Consider the following 19,033-nt stretch of genomic DNA (forward strand, 5'->3'; position numbering starts at 1 on the left):
GCTTCTCCATCTCATGTTCCTTCCCTGTTCCAAAATATATAGATATATATTTAAATATATATTACAGTAAAAGAACTTAAACTTGTGTACAGACAAGCAGTTTTTCTGAAGCTTCTGTTGACCAGCACCTGTCTGTATCGAGGAGGAAGGTCTGCCCTCTCTGTCGGTTGTGCAGTATAAATCTGCAGATAGGACGAGAGCAGCCATAACGTTCCCTGCCTTTGTGCTCTTGATCAGTGTTGAGGTGTGCGGGCTTAGAGAGACTTCAAGCCTCTGACGCTTCATATTGACGTTTGCGTTCATGAGAACGCAGACGTGCTCGAGTTGGTTGTCAGTATGAGCAGTTTGTTCCCTGTATAGGACTCCGCGCAAGTGCGGAGAGGTGAAGTAGCAACGCGCTGTTGTTCATTAATACCTGTACTCTACAGTAGACTCTTAGCTCAGTGTCTGCCCTCAGAGTTATGCCAGGGGAAAATGGCCCGGGGCTGGTGCCCGGATCCCAATGGGTAAGTTGGGAAGGTGGTGCCCGGGTGGTGCGTGGCGCTGGCAACACGTACCCTCAGCTCAGTTCGGCTGTTGGGAGCCAGCAGTTGCCTCCTGGTAGGGTGGTTGTCAGGGTCGCTGATACTGCTTCAGCTGTCGGGAGCCTGTAATCCCTTCACTGTATCTTAGTGACTGGAATGTCCATCTCTGGCCCTAATTTAAGTATTTAAGGACATGGTTAGGGGCAAGCTCCCGCTGTTCCAAGCAGCTGGGTGTGCTTGTTGCTCAGGATGCCCAACAGACCTGCACGGAGCGGGTTTCCCGTTCTTTTGGGCAGTTTGTCCTGTCTTCTGACCAGAGTTGCAAAGATGTGAGAGAAACCGCAGACACCTGTGCTGGAGCCCCAGCGTGTGCTCTGCAGTGCTGCGTGGCAAGCTAGCTCCAGCATGGCCCCACCCCGGCGCGAGGTGCTGCCTTGTCTCTCTCCATCAGAAATGCGGTGGGCGTTGAAGTCATCTGCCAGGTGCCCAGTGTACGAGTCGCTTCGTTAGGTGGCCTTGGGAGTCACCTCTGGCTCTAAAAATTGCCAGAAGCTGGAATAACTTGACAGAACATTAGGGCAGTTCCCAGGTTAGGGCTGGACAGATCCTTCAGCTGAGCTTTCCGGGGAAACGGAATTCCATGTTACCTTAAAATTCTAGATTGTGCACTTTCCTTCCTACCCTTAACTGCAGGATGATCTAAAGTCTTTGTAGGGGAAGCGTTCTCCTTGATCTTGGACTATACCACTTAAGAGTGGGGGAACTTGGCATGTGGCGAGTGGTGGAGATCTCCTGGTGACTGGTTTTGTCCTGACGGACCGAAGTGTTTCCATTATTTTCTCATCGTTCAGACGTACACAGGCGAGGGATTTGCTGACGCGGAAGTGGACTGCCGTACTGTTCTGTACTGTCTCATCAGAACGTCCACCGTGTTAACTTCATTCCCTGTTTTTAGAGACAATCGATATACTGTGACTTAAGGATTATTTTCCTGGACCTGGCTTCTAGTCTGGCTCTCTGGAGCTAGTTTAAAAGGTACAGTATTTCTAGAATATAAATACTATGTTCTTTGATAGCGAAGAACACGATCTGCTCCCTTGTAGGGGCTCATAGGAAGACGTGCACAGAGTAGCACAGGAGAGTGCTGTGGCTTAGGGTTGCTATCCCCGCTCTGGGAGACGTTCCCAGTCAAACACGTAACATAGCTTTTTAACACTTTCCTATAACCAGCTCAACTGCTGCTTAAAGGGCATTCCCCCTCGGCTCCGAGAGTGCCAAACTGCTAGCTCTTGTACGCCTGTATATATTAAGCGAGAACTCTCCGTGCCCGATGCCTTGTATGAGGCAGGCTGAAAACGCATCGATCTCTAAATAAAACAAGCTGAGAAGTCAAGCTAGAGACCCCGTGGTGTTGGTTTCGAGCTGTGCCCATCTCGTCTCTGCGGTGTGAAAGGAACCACAGAACGCGGAGCACAGCTGACCGTTGTAAAGCACCGCGCGTTCTGACGCGAGGCTCGCGTACTGTCCTCTCTCTTGACACTAATAGCCTTGCTTCCCCAAGGAAGCTTGTAGCCTCACACGCTTGTCCGCGGCACCAGTAGATTTTCATTTACTTTCAAGAGTTCAAGCATTTCCTCTGAGTGGTAACAGCTGAAGCAGCGGAGAGCAGACTAGCGTGGTTCCTCGCTCCTGTCTAGGGCGGAGAGTAAAGGGAACAGCCGAAGTAACTTAACAGGGCTCTCATCTGTTGGCTGCTTCACCCCGAGAGATCTCCCGGATTTTAGACGGGAGACAAGGTCTGGAGTAGTTCCTGAACTGTTCTGCCTTGGACCAATGAAAAAAGACTTAATCTGATCCCTAAATAAGAATCCTCTTCTGCAGTGTTGCTCCTAGGGCAGAAATTAAGACAGTCTTGTTCTCGGCTGCGTCAGGGCTGCTGTCTGCCTCGGCGTACGTAGAGCGGATTAGGCCATCTTCGCGCCTCCTGTGCTGCCATAAGAACAGGTCCAAAAGCAGCAGAAAAGAGCCTTCTGAGCGCACGTGGGGCGGAGGGCTTGCTGATACCGTAGTTGCTCATCCTCTTGCTGGTCTGAGCGCTGCTAGATGCTGACGGACTCCGCACAGTCCAACCAAACTGCATTCTCATCCAAGTTTAATAGCCACTTACTTGCAATTAGTGTTCGGACTCTTAAATCACTGTTAAAGTGGGATATAAACTGTCTTCCACCCTATACGGGGCTTTTCTCCCCATCTTCTTGCTGGAGCTGCTCCTCTCTAATACGACAGGGAACGTACCTTATCCTGATGTTTCAGCCTGTTCTGTTTCGCTGGTGCCAATGCATAGGAAAGAGCCCTTCTCAGCTCGAGCATCTTCCTACCTTAAGGAGCATCTCGAATCTTCTTCCAGAAGTCTCGCTGACACGCTGCCCCAAGATCTCCGAAGCGATTGCGGTGTCCCCCACCTCTCAGTTCCTTTTGTTGCGTGGCTGAAGCTCGGCGCTCAGCACGGCAGTCCCTTTCCCTGGATAACCTTGCGCGTGGCAGCCGCGTTTGCCTGCGTCTCTGTTCTCGCTTGAGCCCATCGGAACGGGGAGGCAGACTTGAACCCACTTCCAGCAGCAATAAACTGCGTCTAGAGCTTGAGAGGGAACCGCGGGAGAGAACGAGGTGGAGGGGGTGTCTCAGAAAGGCAGGGTCCAGTTGCAGCCCAGAGCCTCGCTTGATAATGAGTGTGCAGCCTATATGCAAAATACGTCTTGTCTGTCCCTCCTGTGTTGACCCTGGTCTAAACAGCACATGTGATTGGCATCCTGCAAAGTGACCTTCAGAACTCTCCAGTAGCTTTGCCCCGTGAGTAACTCACACTACAAATCATTTTAAAGAGATGCACTCAACTATTTTTTTAATTTAATTTTACTCTTATATTCTCTGCTCTTTGTAATCTGCTTGGAAATAAAATGTTTTTCCCTGCAGCCTTTGTTGTAGTCTGTTTGAGAACCATTAAACTTTGCCTGGTGTTTCTACTGGAACAGAAGCCAACTCGCTTGTTTACTGCTGTGCCCGTGCTCTAGCCGAACAGCGGAGATCGGTCCGCGCCTCCCGGATAGGCTTAGCAAACCTTTGTTAGCGCTGTCCTTATTTAAAATAAAGGGTAGAGAGACCTGTTAAACCGATCTCGGCCTGGCACCGTGCCTCCCATTCTGCTGCTCCTGTGACGGGTGACGCCGACCGGAGGGTGCGTGTCCTCGGCAGGCAGCGGTTTCCTTTGGAGGGCTGCGTTTCTCAACGCGGCCTCCGGGATGAGCATCTCGGTGCCTTTACTAGTTACTACTGCTTTCGGTGGCGCGAGCCTGGAGGCTTTATTTACTGCAAAGGACGGCGCTTTTCTTCCAGCGCCGTAGCCCGAGCGAACTGCAGACAACGGGAAATCGGTGTCTGGAGAGGCGACATCAACTCTTAGCTGAGAATTGACCCAGGAATTACGTAAGGAAGTAAAACCAGGGTGAAATGCCATCTTTTGTAGCAGGCTGTCAGGGAAGGAGAATTGAAACCCTGTGAAGTTCGGAGCGTAGCATAACGACGAGCGGCGTTAACACGTGGCTGTAGGAAGATGGCGTTGATGTTGCCGTTCGCAGTAGCCGTAACAGGATCGCTACCGCTCTCTTGGCTTAAAGTTTTCAGTGGCATTGCGGATCCTTGTCGCTGGCTCTTAACCAAGGGCTGCCTCTTCTTAGTGAGGTGAGGGCCGCTGGGAGCCACACACCCCCTTCCTCACAGCGAAGTGAGCATCCCTGCGCTGAGGCACGCGCCTTCCTTCCCGGCTAGAAACAAAACCACGATCTGGTGGGAAGCAATGGTGACTTTTAGAAGCTGCAGCCTCTATTCCGTGCACGTTACTGCTGTCGAGACCAAACAAGCCACCCGAGAGTCCTGCTTCTCTCCACAGTGTGGTTCGCTCGTTTGGGTTCCCCCCTCCCCGTGTAAAAGTCAACATTAGCGTCCACCAAAGCCTAGCTTAACTGGTCTCTCTCCAAACTTTGCGTTGTCTTTTGGAGAACCTTACTCAGACCAAAACAGGTTCATCCAAACTACGGGACTGACCCTGACTGACGAACCTCACCTCGTGCGAGGGCCATTTGCTTCCGAGTGTTTCGGGAGACTGAACGGACGCCTCTGTCTGCGTTTCCTGTGCCCCGCAGCTGGGTAACAGGAGTAACGCTTACCTTTTCTTAAAGCTACTTGCTGATCTTTGGACAAGGATTTAATCTACGGCAGTAGGACAGCTGGAGGCATGGGAGCACCGTTCTTTAGTTTCCTGAACCGTGTTAAACACTGGGCTGTCTCGGAGAGACTGTTGTACAAGAGCAGGGTGAGAAGGGCGCTGGTCATCTCATTTCCCTGGTGCTCTGAGGCCAGATCTGGTGTATCACGACAAGCAAACCAACCATCAGAGGAGGAGGTTGTTCTGTAGCTTGTAGTACGGGAACTCTTCCTGACACCCAAACGGGTGTCACCCATTGAAACACCCTGGGAACAGCCCAGCGCTGGTTCCTGCAGCTCTCCCCTGAGGCCGTGTTTGTGCCTGTTCCTCTCCTGCCGGCACAGCCCTCCCTACTCCTGCTACTGCTCTTCTCCGAAATCCTCCCTCCAGCCGCCGTCTGCGGCCCAGGCTACGCCGAGACCCCCCGGTGCGCAGAGCAGCGCAGCCATCCTCCTCCATCGCGGCGTCAGTGTGTGCGGCCTGGCCTGGCGGCTCTGGGGAGAGGGGGCCCCCTCGGGTCCTCCCCCGCGGGGCTGCCGTGTTCCCCTCCCGCTGCCGGACCGCTGCCTCTCGCCCGTCGTCGTCCTTCCAGATCGCTTCTCTCTTACAAAGCGGCTTCGGGTTCTGCTGGCGTCCCCGCTCCGCAGATCCGAGCGTTCTCCTCTTTCTTCTGAAGCTGCTGTTTAGAAGTTTACAAGTCGTTGCTGCTCGTTTAGCGTTGAGCTCGACACCCGGCCCGCTGGGCCCCGCGGGCAGTGCCCTTCTGTGCGGGTCATCTGCGGCCAGCCTTTTTTGGGTTATTTTCTAAGCTGGTGTCGCACGGCACGGGTCGTGCTTGGGTAAGCAGAGCCGGGGAGCGTCGCCGTCGCGGTTTAACCCCAGCCAGCAACGGAGCACCGCCCAGCCGCTCGCTCGCTCCCTGCCCCGGCGGGATGGGGCAGGGAATCGGAAGGGTGAAGGTGAGAAAACTCGTGGGTTGAGATAAGAACCACTTAATAACTGAAGTAAAATAAAATAGAATAGTAGCAATAGTAGTAGTAGTAATCATATAATAATAATATGCAGAACAAGTGATGCACAATCCAATTGCCCACCACCCGCCGACTGACACCCAGCCCGTCCCCAGGCAGCGGTCGCTGGCCCCCGGCCAGCTCCCCCAGTTTCTATACTGGGCATGACGCCATACGGTGCGGACTAGCCCTGTGGCCAGTCTGGGCCAGCTGTCCCGGCTGTGCCCCCTCCCCGCTCCTCCCGCACCGGGCAGAGCCTGGGAAGGTGGAAAGCCCTGGACTTAGTGTAAGCCCTGCTCAGCAACGGCTGAACCATCGGTGAGTTATCGGCGTTATTCTCATACCGAACCCAAACCACAGCGCTGCACCAGCGCCGCGGAGGAACGTGAGCGCTGCCCCAGCCGAAACCAGGGCCGTGCCCGGGGCTCCGCTCTCTCCTCGGCGCTGCCTGCCCGTGCGCTGAACCGGCGGCTCGGCTTGAACGCAAAAAGACCCCTTGTGGCTCCGGGCGCTCACGGGCCCGGTGCTGTGAAGCCCCCTCCGCTGCTGGGCCGGCGGGCGGCACCGTCCCGGCTGAGGGGAGACCGGTAGGGGGTGGCGGTGCTCTCCCGCCCGGGAGGGGGCGATGCCGACGGGCGGCCGCTCTGGGCCGCGCTCTCGTTGGGCCGGCGCCGCCTGAGCCTCCGCGGCCGCCGTCGGGGCGCGCGTGCGCTCGGGGGCGCGCGGGGCGGTGGGCACGCGGCGGCGGCGGCGGCGGCGGCGGCGGGCCGGCACCATGGCGGACTACCTCATCAGCGGCGGCACCGGCTACGTGCCCGACGACGGGCTGACGGCGCAGCAGCTCTTCAGCTGCGGCGATGGGCTCACCTACAAGTGAGTGGGACCGGGAGCGGGAGCGGGCCGGGGCCGCGGGGCCCGGTGGCGGTGCGGTGGCTGACGCCTCTCCCCTCGTTCCCCCCCCTCCCCCCCCAGCGATTTCCTCATCCTCCCGGGCTACATCGACTTCACGGCGGACCAGGTGGTGAGTGGCCGGGGCGGGGGAGCGGAGCGGGGAGCGGGGCTGGGGCCGGGGCCGGGGCCGGTACCGGTGCCGCCGCTCACCCGTCGCCCGCCGCCCGCCCCCCCGCCAGGACCTGACCTCGGCGCTGACCAAGAAGATCACCCTGAAAACCCCGCTGGTCTCCTCCCCCATGGACACGGTCACCGAGGCCGGCATGGCCATCGCCATGGCGGTGAGTGCCGCTCCCCTGGGCCGCCGGTACCGGGATGGCGGGGGGGGTGGGGGTGGGGGGCGGGAATGCGGTCCCAGAAGCTCTGGGGTCCCCGAAACGCTCCGGAGACCCCCCCCCCCCAGGGTGGAGCCGGGCACCCCGCTCGCCCCCCGCCTCGCCCCACCGGCTCTCCGCGGAGATCCAGCGGATCCAGCGATCTCCGCGGATCCGCCCCGGTGAAGGGCCGGGGGGGGTGGGTTTTTTGTGGCAGCGATTTACAGCCGCCTTTCCGTTACCAGCTGACAGGGGGAATCGGGTTCATCCACCACAACTGCACCCCGGAGTTCCAGGCCAACGAAGTGAGGAAGGTGAAGGTGAGCGCGGGCAGAACGGCAGCGCCGAACCGCGCTCGCAGGGCGCGTCGCGGAGGGGGTTTGGCCCCTGCCGGAGGAGCCGGGAGAGGAGACCACCAAAGTGTGCCGGATCTTGGCGTTTCGGAGCAGTAGCGCTGCCGTGGTCGCCTGCACAAACCTCTTGTTGTGCCGTCCCACGTGCAGCCTGGGATTTAAGAACTGCCAGGCCTCCCGGTGTGGGAATGTTCCCCGTAATTTCGGGAAGGAGGTTAGCCTGGGAAATCTTGGGAATCTAACGCTACTTGGGTGAGCCCTGGTGCTGGTTGGGGAGTCATCCTGTGGGTGAGCACGTGGCAGGGGTGGGTGGCTGCGGACCTTTGCGAGCGGCCGCAGTGAAACCAGCAGGCGCGCGTCCGGCGTCTGCTCGGTCTGGCGGCGCCGCTTCGCCTGGCTGCTGAATCTGCTTCTTTTCAGAAATACGAGCAAGGATTCATCACAGACCCCGTGGTGCTGAGCCCCAACGACCGAGTGCGAGATGTGTTTGAAGCGAAAGCTCGTCACGGATTCTGTGGGATTCCCATCACGGACAACGGGAAGATGGGGGGCAAGCTGGTTGGGATCATCTCGTCTCGAGATATCGATTTCCTGAAAGAGTCAGAGCACGACTTGCCTCTCGGCGAGGTGAGAAGGGGTCGCGAGCAGCCGATGGACGCGAGCGTTGCGTTAGGAAGCGGCGTGGCTTGTGACAGGGAGAAGGGTGAGCGCGTGGCTGTGAGGGTGCTGCGCCAGCCGGAGGGCGCAGCTCTGCGGGTCCATCTTCCGCTGTATTTCCAGTGCAGAGCGTCTGGTTCATTCACGTTCTCTCTGCGACTCCTGCAGTGCAGAGGGAGGAGAGCGGCCATGCAGTTAGCGTTCGCGTGGCTCCTCCTGCGGGGTTATCTTTCAGCATTGTGGAAGCCATCCTCTCTGCGGCTGGTGCTCTCCCTGGTTCACTCATTGATTTCTGGTGCTCCTGGCTGCCGCTGCGGTCCCATGTAGCGTGCTGGCGCTGGCCAGGGCTGTGGCAGCGGCGCTCTGCCCAGCAAGCCCTCCAAGTGCCGATCTTCCTTTTCTGGACTGCCTTTCCCTGTGTGCCTCATCCCTATTTGCTCTTTAAAATAACCCCCCGAACTTGGAGACGGGCAGTTTAGCCTTTATAACGCTACGCCATCAAGCTCCCCCACGTACAGGAGAACGATCCGTGCGATGCCGGTGTTGATTGCTGTTCGTTCTGGCATTCCTGTTACACGAGCTGCGTAACCATAGATCTGCGGCGCTGTCAGGTTACGCCACCGCTGCCTCTCGGCCAGCCTCTGCTCCTGACTCACGACTATTTTTAGCCCTTGCTGACCAAACCTGGTATCACATGCTCATCCCTGTTTGGTTCGAAATCGCCTATAAATACCTGTAACAAGGATCTTAAACCAGGAGTAGGTTATAAAAGTGCACATGGTCCTTTGAAGCGATGCTGGCCCATTCAGAGGAGCCGGATAAGAATCTCCTCTCGTCCTTTACGTGGTTCATTCAGCAAAGTTGGTAGCGTGCTGCTGTTAGCGTTTGGTGCTTGCCTCGGTCACCAGGCGAGGCTAAGGAGATGAAGGGTCTCCTAGATCTCTCCCCACTCGCCACCCCGCAGTCGTCTTGCTGAGCCGTTTGTGGCCGGCCAGTTAAACGCACAGGTCTCCTGTAGCTCGGGAAGCTCATGGATCCCGCAGGCTTAGGGAGTGTGTCGGGATACGTCTGTGATTCCTCAGGCTTTTCCTGAGATGTGGGCTCTGTCACAGACAGGATTTTGGGTGGGTGCAGGCGGGATGAACCTCTTTCCTGATGCAAAATGTCTGTTCTTGTGGTATAAATAACTAAAATGTTCCCTCTTTTCTTTGCCGTGTGCAACTAATCTACCTTCCTTGAGGGTTAGAGAGGGTTTCCTTTTAGCTTTGCCTGGCCTTCCTGGGTAACTTTTTATGAAAACATCCCACGTGAGCTTTGCGATCGCAGAACGCTGCGCGTGGGGAGGGACCTCGAGGTCCAGTGTCAGGCCTTCTTCTGCTTGAGGCGCTTCAGCTGGAGCAGCTTGTGTGGGGCTGTGTCTGCGTCTCCAAGGACGGAGAGGTTTCGCTGCCTCTCTGGGCTGCTCTTCCAGTGTTTGGCCGCTGTCGCGGTGAAAGCTTTTTTCTGTATACCACGTCAGATGTTCCCGTGTTCCAGCTTGTGGCCGTTGCCCCTTGCCTTTCCGCTGTGTTTTGGTGCTTGTTTGTGAGCGTGGGTGAGCGTCTTTGTTTGGATTGAAGCGACTCCTTTGCCCCGTTGACCTTGCCAGCAGCAGCAGCAGTGGGTTATTCTGGGCAGAGCCCTCCCAGAGCCTGTGCGCTGGGGATCGCTGCCTGAAAACGAGCTTGGGGGTAGCGTTTCTGCCAGAGCAGCATGGGACTCTGGAGGTGTCTCCAGCCCTTTTTTGCCTGCGTTCTATTAAAAGGGAGGGCTGTTTGGGTGACATCCCAAACAAGGGTCATCTGACAGTCGTCCCTTGCTTCTAGGTGCTCTCCCTCGGCTTGCTGAGGCCCTCTGCCATCTCCTCGTTTCACTACACTTGCTTGGGGGCTGATGGCCTCTGCTTGCGTGGGGACGGCACATTGGAGGCTGTTCCTGTGTGTTTCTGGAGGCGTGTTGCTGTGCTGTGGGCTCCTTTGTCTGCAGAGCACTCCCCCGTGGCTGCTGCGGAGCGTTTCACGTGGGCAGAGGGCTTCGGTATTTTCAGATCAGTGCGAAGGAGTTCTTGTGACTTTTTATCTTCTCCCTCCCACTAGATTATGACAAAGCGGGAGGATCTTGTTGTGGCCCCGGCTGGCGTAATGTTGAAAGAGGCAAATGAAATTCTGCAGAGGAGTAAAAAAGGTACCTGCAAACGTCTGCAAGGGAGAGCCATGGCAGCGTTGGGCTGGGAGCAGCAGTGGGTGAAGGCGGGCACGCGTCCGTGCGTGGGTGGAACGTGGGAGGGCTGCGTTCCGGCGCGAGGAGAGGACAGCGAGGAGAGAGTGCCCGCAGCCCTCTGCCAGGGTACAGAGTTCACAAGCGTTCATCTCAAATCTGTTGGAAGCTGAGGGATTCTTGGCAGCCCAGGAGCTGTCCAGCCACACGTCTTCGATTTTCTCTCCTGGCCTTCACATTTTGGCACTCAGTTCAGCTCCGTCAGGGTCTGGTGGTTTGACTTTTAACACGGTGTCATGGGTCTAATCATTAAAAAAGATGCCCTTTTTCTGTGGTCCGTGTGAGGATACCGAGTCCTTCCCCCGTCCTGCAAACTCCTCGCTCTGCTTCTTAAACCAGGGCTGCTGGCATCCGTGGCCAAGCAAGGTTTGGTAACACACCTCTTTGAGTCTCCACCTTGTACCAGTTGCTGCCTGCCTGATATTCCTGGTCTGCCGCACTGCTCTGGGCTCACGTCCGTCTCCTGCAGGCATCCGCAGTGATGTTCTTTCTGTTTGTTCCAAGGCAAGCTGCCAATTGTTAATGAAGATGACGAGCTGGTGGCTATAATTGCCCGCACCGACCTCAAGAAGAACCGGGACTACCCTCTGGCTTCTAAGGATTCCAAGAAGCAGCTGCTCTGTGGTGCCGCTATCGGGACCCACGAGGATGACAAGTACCGGCTGGACCTCTTGGTGCAGGCTGGCGTGGATGCAGTAGTGCTGGTGAGCCACCCGCGGGCATCGCGTTGGCCTGGGGGGCTGGGGTGGGCTGAGGATCCGGTTTGAATTAATCCCTCCGACAGCGGGGCAGCAGCATAGAATCACAGAATGCTTTGGGATGGAAGGGACCTTTCAAGGCCATCCAGTCCGTCCCCCCTGCCATGGGCAGGGACATCTACAACCAGATCAGGTCGCTCAGAGCCCTGTCCAAGCTGGCCTTGAATGTTTCCAACGATGGGGCATCTACCACCTCTCTGGGCAACCCGTTCCAGTGTTTCACCAGCCTCATCTTGAAAAATGTTTTCCCTATATCTAGTCTAAATCTACCCTCCTTTAGTTTAAAACCATTACCCCTTGTTCTGTTGCAGCAGGCCTTGCGAAAAAGACTGTCCCCATCTTTCTTGTAGGCCCCCTTTAAGTAAGGCCGCAATAAGGTCTCCCCACAGCCTTCTCTTCAGGCTGAACAATCCCAACTCTCTCAGCCTTTCCTCATAGCAGAGGTGCTCCATCCCTCTGATCATTTTTGTGGCCTCCTCTGGCCCCGCTCCAACAGGTCCATGTCCTTCCCGTGCTGAGGACCCCAGAGCTGGATGCAGGGCCCCAGGGGGGGTATCACCGGAGCGGAGCAGAGCGTGGCACTTACTGTCTTCATTACAGGCCCTTTTGTGTTAGAATGTGGCAGTTTTTTGACACCTCAGTCTCATTCAGGTTGGAGCCCTCAAATAAGAGGGATTCCTCTTGCCTGGGCACTTACTCGATCGTGAGTGAGTACGTAGGGTGCATCGAAGCCCTGAAGGCTGAGAAGAGAAACGCTGTCAGTTAATTCAGGGTCTTCTACAAATGCTTCTTGCAGTCTGCTGCCATCCTCTTTGATATTCCTAACTAGTTTTGCATATTTGGCTTCTTACAGTTTCCCTTCAACTGTTCAGTGCTTGTTACTGTGTTATTCTCTTTACCGCCTGATGTCCAGGAGTGGCCAGCCCAGAGCTGCTCTGCTCGCCTTCCCTTCTGGCCTGTAAGCTTTCGGGCACAGCAGTCGCTGCCTGTATTTGCACGTTGTTTTCTCATCGATTGTTAGCTTCTGAGTCCACCGTGCTCTGAGGGCACAGCTGAGCAGCGCTGCAGATGGAAATGTTTAACAGGCACCGCGAGCTGGCGGGGTCACGGAGATGGGCAGGGTCTGAGCGCTCGGTGGTCGACATCTGGTATTCCAGCTGCTCCGCTGCGCAGCAGGGAGAGATGCATCCCCCCGCCAGCCCTTCTGGGTTTCACAAGGAACGTTCACCATTTCACCTGTAGTTCGAGACAGGGCTGACGGCGTCCTGCTGGTAGAGCCAGAGGGTTCTTGTGCGCGGCCAGATGTGCTGCTTGTTGCCTACTCTAGAAGCCACAGGGTTTAAATGTGAAGGATATTACTGAAGTCTTTACGATAAACTGCCATGCACAGGGAAGGTAGGTTACTGTCTTGGCAGCAGCTTCTCCTCTGGTTCTGTGCTCAGTCTGGGGAGTCGTTTTGCCCACTTCGCCAGCTTAGCAGAGACCCCAGTAAGCTGAGTGAAGATCTGAGGCTCTTCCAGAGCTGTATGTGTAATCTTTTGCAGAAATTCTGGTTGAAATTGGTTTTCTTTCTGTTGCAGGATTCCTCTCAGGGGAACTCCATCTTCCAGATCAATATGATAAAATATATTAAGGAGAAATATCCCAACCTACAAGTTATCGGAGGAAACGGTAGGCATGTGTTGAAGACTGTTCTTGTCTTTAAATCACATTTGTTTCTTAGACATAGAGGGAGCTGCAGGGAGGCGAATGAAACGGTCGTCTTGGTAAATGTCTGTGAACTTAAAATGGTTTCCTTTGGCTGGTGGAACAGAGCAAGACCACTCTGCAGATGCAGGGCAGTATCCTGCTGCTGCCACAGCTGCAAATATTTTGAAACCTTTGTTCTGCAGCACAGTGCGCTCCAGTCCTCTGTAGCTTGTTACAAATGAGCTTCTTTTACACACCAGTTTAAAATTTTGGATAATAATAATTATACATATTATTGTCTTTACCCGGCTGGTGTGTTACTGGTGCTCCCGTTAGCCTGTGCTCTGCCCTCCCTGCCTGGTGGGGCCCAGAGAGTGCTTGGCACCGTGCGGTGACCTCTGCTCCCTCAGCCTTTGGGAGTAAGCGTGTGGCAGAGGAGCCTAAAGGGCCAGGGTCGTCTCCCCCACTGGGGACAGCTGGGACAGAAACTCGCTGCTGCTTTTGCAGACAGGCCTGGTGGTGGTGGCCGGCCAGGCCTGGCTCTGACACAGGCTGGTGCCCTGGGCAGGGGGTGTTTGCGGCCACGGGGGAAGCACCAGGGCGGAGCAGCGTCGCGTGCAAATCTGCTTGTCTCTCTTCAAACCGGTTTCTGCTCCCCACAGTGGTGACCGCTGCTCAGGCCAAGAACCTCATTGACGCAGGGGTCGATGCCCTGAGAGTCGGGATGGGCAGTGGCTCCATCTGCATCACACAGGAAGGTGAGAGAGACCAGCTACCTCCTAAGTAGGCTGAAGACATCTGTTTAATAGAGGTTCCCTGCTGAAAAGCAGCATAGCCGGGGTGGATTTCTCCACTGTAAGGGCAGTGTCCAACGGCAAGCCATCTTTCACCCCCTTCGTCCAGGATGTTCTCATCGCCTGGGTCAAATCTTTGGGGTGGCAGCAGCAGCAAAGGCATTTCCCAGTACTGACTGAGACTGAGCAGAGCAGGCGTGGCACGCGTGGCTTTGCCCGAGAGGAGCCGCTGGGCTTGGTGTGGGACGGGGCTGGCGGGCAGCTCTGCGGGGAGAGGAGCTTTACCGGATCCCCAGGGCTGATGGGTGAAGTGCACTGGGCCGGCTGCGCTCCCCTTCCCTCCATCAGCGGTGTGTGTGATGCTTGAGTATTGGTGCGCTGGGCTCGATGCCTTTCTGCCATTTCCAGGCCGAAATGGGATTTCTGGCCATTGTCGCTGCAGTTAGCCGGAGCTCGTGTGGGGCAGAGGCTGTGTCACCCTTGGCTAAAAGGCGGAGAGGGGTGTCCCCAGGGCCTGGAGAACGGCTGCATTGAGGGCAGGCTCAGTCCTCGTGTTTGCACCTCCAGGTGAGGTGCAGAGAGGCGGTGCAAGGCGCTGCGGCCCGCGAACGCAGCCCCTCTCCGCTTTGCTCCTTGATCCTTGCCACGGGAGGCAGCGAGAGGGGAGCTGATGGCTGAAGGTGCTGCATTAGCTCTGCCGATTCCAGCGTGGAGCCCTGGAGCAGCCCTGGACCTGGGCTGCGTTGGCTTTGCCTGCCGTGGGGGCGCTGGCCGCGGGGGGTTTCCCGGCCAGGGTAGTCTGTCTCGGGTGACCTTTCTAGGGAGGCGGCGGTGTCCTTGGGCCAACGCTTCCATAGCCGGAGCAGAACCAGGACGCACGCGTCCTGCTCCGGCTCTGTGGCAGAGGACCCGCTGAGGCACGCTCCGTTCTGCAGTGTGGTGAATGTCTCCCGAGGGTGCCTCTCCCGGCTGCCGCGGGAGGCGGGGTTGGGTGCTGGTTTTGGGGAAGGAACAGAGCAGAGAGAGGGTGTGGCGCTTGACAGGAGACGTGGTTGCAAAACTCTTAAGCGCAGCTCCCCGGGTTTTTGGCCCTCTTAGGGCAAGACCTCTGGCTCTTTGGGTTGGGGGGGGTCACCTCTCTGGATGGCTGCTGGGGTAGGGTGAGCATGCGCTCTGCACCGCCAGGCCCGGCTGGCTTGGATCTGGCCTCTGCCTTGGCTCGGGCTAGGATGGGTTTGCAAGGTCAGCTCTGTCCCACACCGTATGCTCTGCCTAGTAGCAGGTCACTGCTGGGGTCCTTTGTTCTGCTGCTGTTCTTCTGTCTCTAAAATGTGTGTGTTTGTTTTTGTTTAGCTGCTCCAAAGATCCCTCCAGACCTAAAGTCCCACAGCCCCAAATGCCCTTCTACTGTCACGGGCACCTATAGTAAGTCACTTGCCCTGTTCCCAACCCTAATTACGTGTCTTGAAGCAGGACCCTGATTTGGCTGCACATGGCCCTACTGCTTGTTTGAGAATAATTTAGCTGTAGATGCACTTGGGGTTTTGTGGCTTTGGATACTGGTTTTGAATCTGAAATGGAAGCTGAGAAGCCTTTCTGAATTCCTAAAGCAGGATCTGAATTGTCAAAGCTGAGGGCACTCAGGCTTGTCCACCCTCCACTCCAAAATCCAGTTCAGGAGCCTGACTGAGCTTCCTGGCTGCATCTGCTGGATCTCTAGCCGGGCACACCCCCGCTGATCCGGAGCTGGGAGGTGATCCCTGAGCAGTCCTCCATCCTGCTCTAAATCCGGCCCCAGTCCTGGGGAAGTTGTGCGCTGGCTAAGCTTCACTTGGAGCTAGCTCCCCTGGGGTTACAGAGGGACTTAACTGCGTACGGCCACCTTGGCAGCTGCGTACCAGAACCACATCCTTCCCCACTGACGCCTGGTCCTTGTGTGGAGGGAAAGGGCTCTTCCCCTGCCCGGCACAGGGTGCAGCTTTGGCTGCTCTGTGCTTCTGATGCTGCCCGATCAGGCAGCCACCCGAGGCGAGCCTTGGGTTTTGTCCTTTCTCCTCGTTTTGACGCACCTCAAAGGGAAAGAAGTTTCTGTTGAAGATCCCGGAATTTCTCTAGCCGATGATCTTGTAGGGCCGCCCTTTGCAGATACACTAAAACAGACGAACCCTCGCCCCGACCACGCGGCGTGTGTGTGCTCTGAACCCTGCTTGGGAAGCCTGCGCTCTGAGGCTGTGGCGCTGGGCACTGGGACAGTCGGAACGGTGCGATGCTCCCAGGGGCCCTGAGCCAAGCTGTTCCTTAAAGGGCTGGTCTCCGTGGTCACTGCTGTGAGGCTTCTGCAGGCCTTGCACTGTCTGTGGCACAATCCCATAGACACCGGGCTCTAGACCCTCCAAAATCAGGTGCTTCTCTCCACAGAGCTCTTCCTTGCAGCGTTTCGCAGCCGCAATGTGGCTTTTAGCAGCGCGGTACCAAGCGAGACCACCTCTTTAAGACTAACGGCATTCATGTTGTAGCTGGCAGACTCTCCCTGGCTGGCTGAGCCCTAGCTTAACGCCAAGTTCTGTCCGATTAAAATCGGTTCTTTCACGATCTCAGCCTGGAGTCTGGCTTCCCTCTCTCAGCAGCTGCTGCTGAGCCTTGGGAGCGGAGCGACTGCAGGCTCCCGGCCTCGGCAAACCTCTGCCAGGGACGTGTGCTGCCAGTGCTGCTGCCAGGCAGGCTGCACCACACCTGGCGTTCACGCTCCGAAGTACTAATCCTGCATGGCCATAATCTTACCCGGTGTATCGGACTAACCGTGACTGGAGAAAAGGCTTCCAGTTAATTGTGGGAAAGGGAAGTCTCCCTGAGAGAAGCTTATCGCAGCGTACTTGCGTGCCTGTGGCTGACAGACGTGTTACAAGACCGGTGCTGGTTTTCCCCTCGCACAATGGGAAGCCTCTAACTGCTAGTGACTGGGAAGAGCGGGCAAATCCAAAGCTAATCACTCCCTTCCCATGGGGCAGCTAAACTTGACAGCATCCTTGCTACGTTGCAGGGCAGGAACATAAATTATTTCCTGTAGGCCATCAAATCGTCCTGCCCGTTTCCTTTTCCACTGCTGCATGTGTGTTTGTGTGTGCGTGTGCAGATGTGTATGTATATATATAAATATATCTATACGTATATATATACACACAGCAGCTCTCTCCCAGCCAGCTGCCTTTCATGCAAGAAGCACATCATACAGCTGCTGGCTATACGGAGAAGGGGTCTGGCACTGCTAGGAGGGAGCGAGCGGTGGGACGTGGCTATGTGCCGGGGATGCTCTGGAGAGGGGCTTTTGGAGTCTGCTCCGCTTCCTTCCCAAGCTCCCCGCACGTCTGCTGTGCACCAGGACGAGCCCCGAGTCTCGGCTGATCCCAGGCATTCGGTCAAAGACCCCAGTCCCGAGGTCACCCACAGCTTTTTTGGAGTCGAGGGCCGTGACGATGTCCTGGCAGGCATCTCCTGGGCGTCCGCTTCTCTTGCAACTCTGCCTAGGGAAGGAGCATCCAGGGATTTGTGCGTTCCCGAGTGCTGGAGCATGTGTGTGCTGGAAGCCTAAAGGGCCTGCTGGGGAGGGAACGTGCTGCTGCGTGGGAGCTGAGCCTTTCTCTGCTTTCTCCCCACCTCTAGTGCTGGCGTGCGGCCGCCCCCAGGCCACGGCAGTGTACAAGGTGTCCGAATACGCCAGGAGATTCGGCGTCCCTGTGATCGCAGATGGAGGGATCCAGACGGTTGGGCACATCGCAAAGGCCCTCGCGCTCGGGGCCTCCACGGGTGAGCATCGCATCGGGCAGCCGGGTCGTGCGTATTGTAGGTAATCTCCTAGGAAGGGTTTCCCTACGGCATTTGATTCGGGGCACGAGGACGCGTTCCTGCGGGTGGCTGGGGGCACAGTGCTGGGTTTTTGCAGCCGCAGCCTTCCTGCTGCTGACATGCGCTTGATGATATCTTGTGCCAGTGATGATGGGCTCTCTCCTGGCTGCCACCACGGAGGCCCCAGGTGAATACTTCTTCTCGGATGGAATTCGGCTGAAGAAATACCGCGGCATGGGCTCGCTAGATGCCATGGACAAGAACTTGGGCAGCCAGAACCGGTATTTCAGGTAAGAGATGGTGCTTTGGGGCAGCAGATCAAGCTTTTGGGGCTTCTCTGCTTCACAAACTTCCTTGATTTGTGATCCCATGCAGCGAGACAGACAAAATCAAAGTGGCCCAGGGGGTCTCCGGTGCAGTGCAGGACAAGGGCTCTATCCACAAGTTCATTCCATACCTGATTGCTGGGATCCAGCATTCCTGCCAGGATATTGGTGCCAAGAGCCTGACCCAAGTCCGGTGAGTGCTTCCCCTCGCTTGTGCTCTGCCCGGGCCATGGTGCTGCCATTTGGGGGGTCTCTGGGCGAGCTGCACCCGGGCTGTGGCATGGTCTGACCTCGCTGTAGCCCTCTCAGGTGGGCACTGCATCATAGATTTGCCAGGGATGCAGGAGCGTGCTCTCCTGCGGCTTATTCTGGGCCTGAAATGTCGGGGTTCCCTTACTCTGCCCGGCTCCTGGGAGCACAGCAAAAACCATTCTGGCCACAGCTGGAGGAACCAGCGTCCCTCGTCCCAGCAGCTCCAGCCGAACGCGTGCCGGAGCGCTGTTGTCCCTGGGCTCCGGCTGGCACGTGACACGTGTCCTTCCCCCCAGAGCCATGATGTACTCGGGAGAGCTGAAGTTTGAGAAGAGGACGACGTCTGCCCAGGTGGAAGGAGGGGTGCATGGCCTCCACTCGTAAGTGCTGCTGGCAGGGACCCCCCATCTCCCTGGGATGGGCGCTGCGGGGGGAGTTAAGTGCTGCCGTCCTGTGCCTCGGCCAGCACGCTGCTGGCTTCGCCTCCTGCTGCGCCGCGGCCTGTCGCCTGGCCCGGGCTGGCGCTGCTCTCGCAGCAGGGCAGGAGCAGACGAGCTGCTCGCCGCCAGCGTGCCGGGGCTCTTTCCCACCACGGGCCGGCAGGCCAGGAGCCGTTCCTAACTGCGCCTTTGGTCCTTGCCCTGGTCAGGCGGGTCAGTGAAGGGGCTCTCCGGTTTGCTGCTCCCCTGACAGGTACGAGAAGCGCCTCTTCTGAAGGAGGTTGGTCCGTCTGTGTCCGTCATCGTGCCGCTCGACCCTGTGCCACCCTGCGCAGGAGCTGCTCTTGCTGTGGAAGTGCCATTACTCTGTGGGCTGCCTGGAGCTCCCTGTGTCCCTCGGCTGCTTCATCACCACCCGAGAAGGCCCACCCGCCGCCCAGGAGCAGTCATCCCAGGCTGGCGCCTGGAGCCTTGCACGCGGTGGTCGTCTTTTACAATAAAAGAGGAAAAGACGTGCAATTGGTGTCAGCCTGGAGCCCCTCTTC

At 57.1% G+C, this 19,033-nt stretch overlaps 1 protein-coding gene across 2 annotated transcripts; it reads left to right on the forward strand.

Annotated features, from left to right (window-relative positions):
- The first annotated feature begins 6,317 nt into the window (after nt 1-6,317).
- Nucleotides 6,318-19,011, forward strand: IMPDH2 (inosine monophosphate dehydrogenase 2). Of its 2 annotated transcripts, XM_087745301.1 has the most exons (15): nt 6,318-6,668; nt 6,768-6,816; nt 6,926-7,027; nt 7,306-7,380; nt 7,834-8,040; nt 10,206-10,293; nt 10,891-11,090; nt 12,725-12,815; nt 13,496-13,591; nt 14,981-15,052; nt 17,288-17,431; nt 17,616-17,760; nt 17,846-17,989; nt 18,345-18,428; nt 18,742-19,011. In XM_087745301.1, exons 1-15 carry the CDS (start codon nt 6,571-6,573, stop codon nt 18,761-18,763), a joined length of 1,617 nt encoding a protein of 538 aa, XP_087601427.1. In that variant the 5' UTR covers nt 6,318-6,570; the 3' UTR covers nt 18,764-19,011. The 2 variants fall into 2 exon arrangements, with proteins under 2 accessions (XP_087601427.1, XP_087601428.1); XM_087745302.1 differs by lacking the exon at nt 14,981-15,052 and having other exon boundaries at nt 6,340-6,668.
- The last annotated feature ends 22 nt before the right edge of the window (nt 19,012-19,033 follow it).

Source organism: Nipponia nippon, unplaced genomic scaffold (genome assembly GCF_047370975.1).
Source record: "Nipponia nippon isolate SJK-2023a ecotype South Korea unplaced genomic scaffold, ASM4737097v1 scaffold_9, whole genome shotgun sequence".
Lineage (NCBI taxonomy): Eukaryota > Metazoa > Chordata > Aves > Pelecaniformes > Threskiornithidae > Nipponia > Nipponia nippon.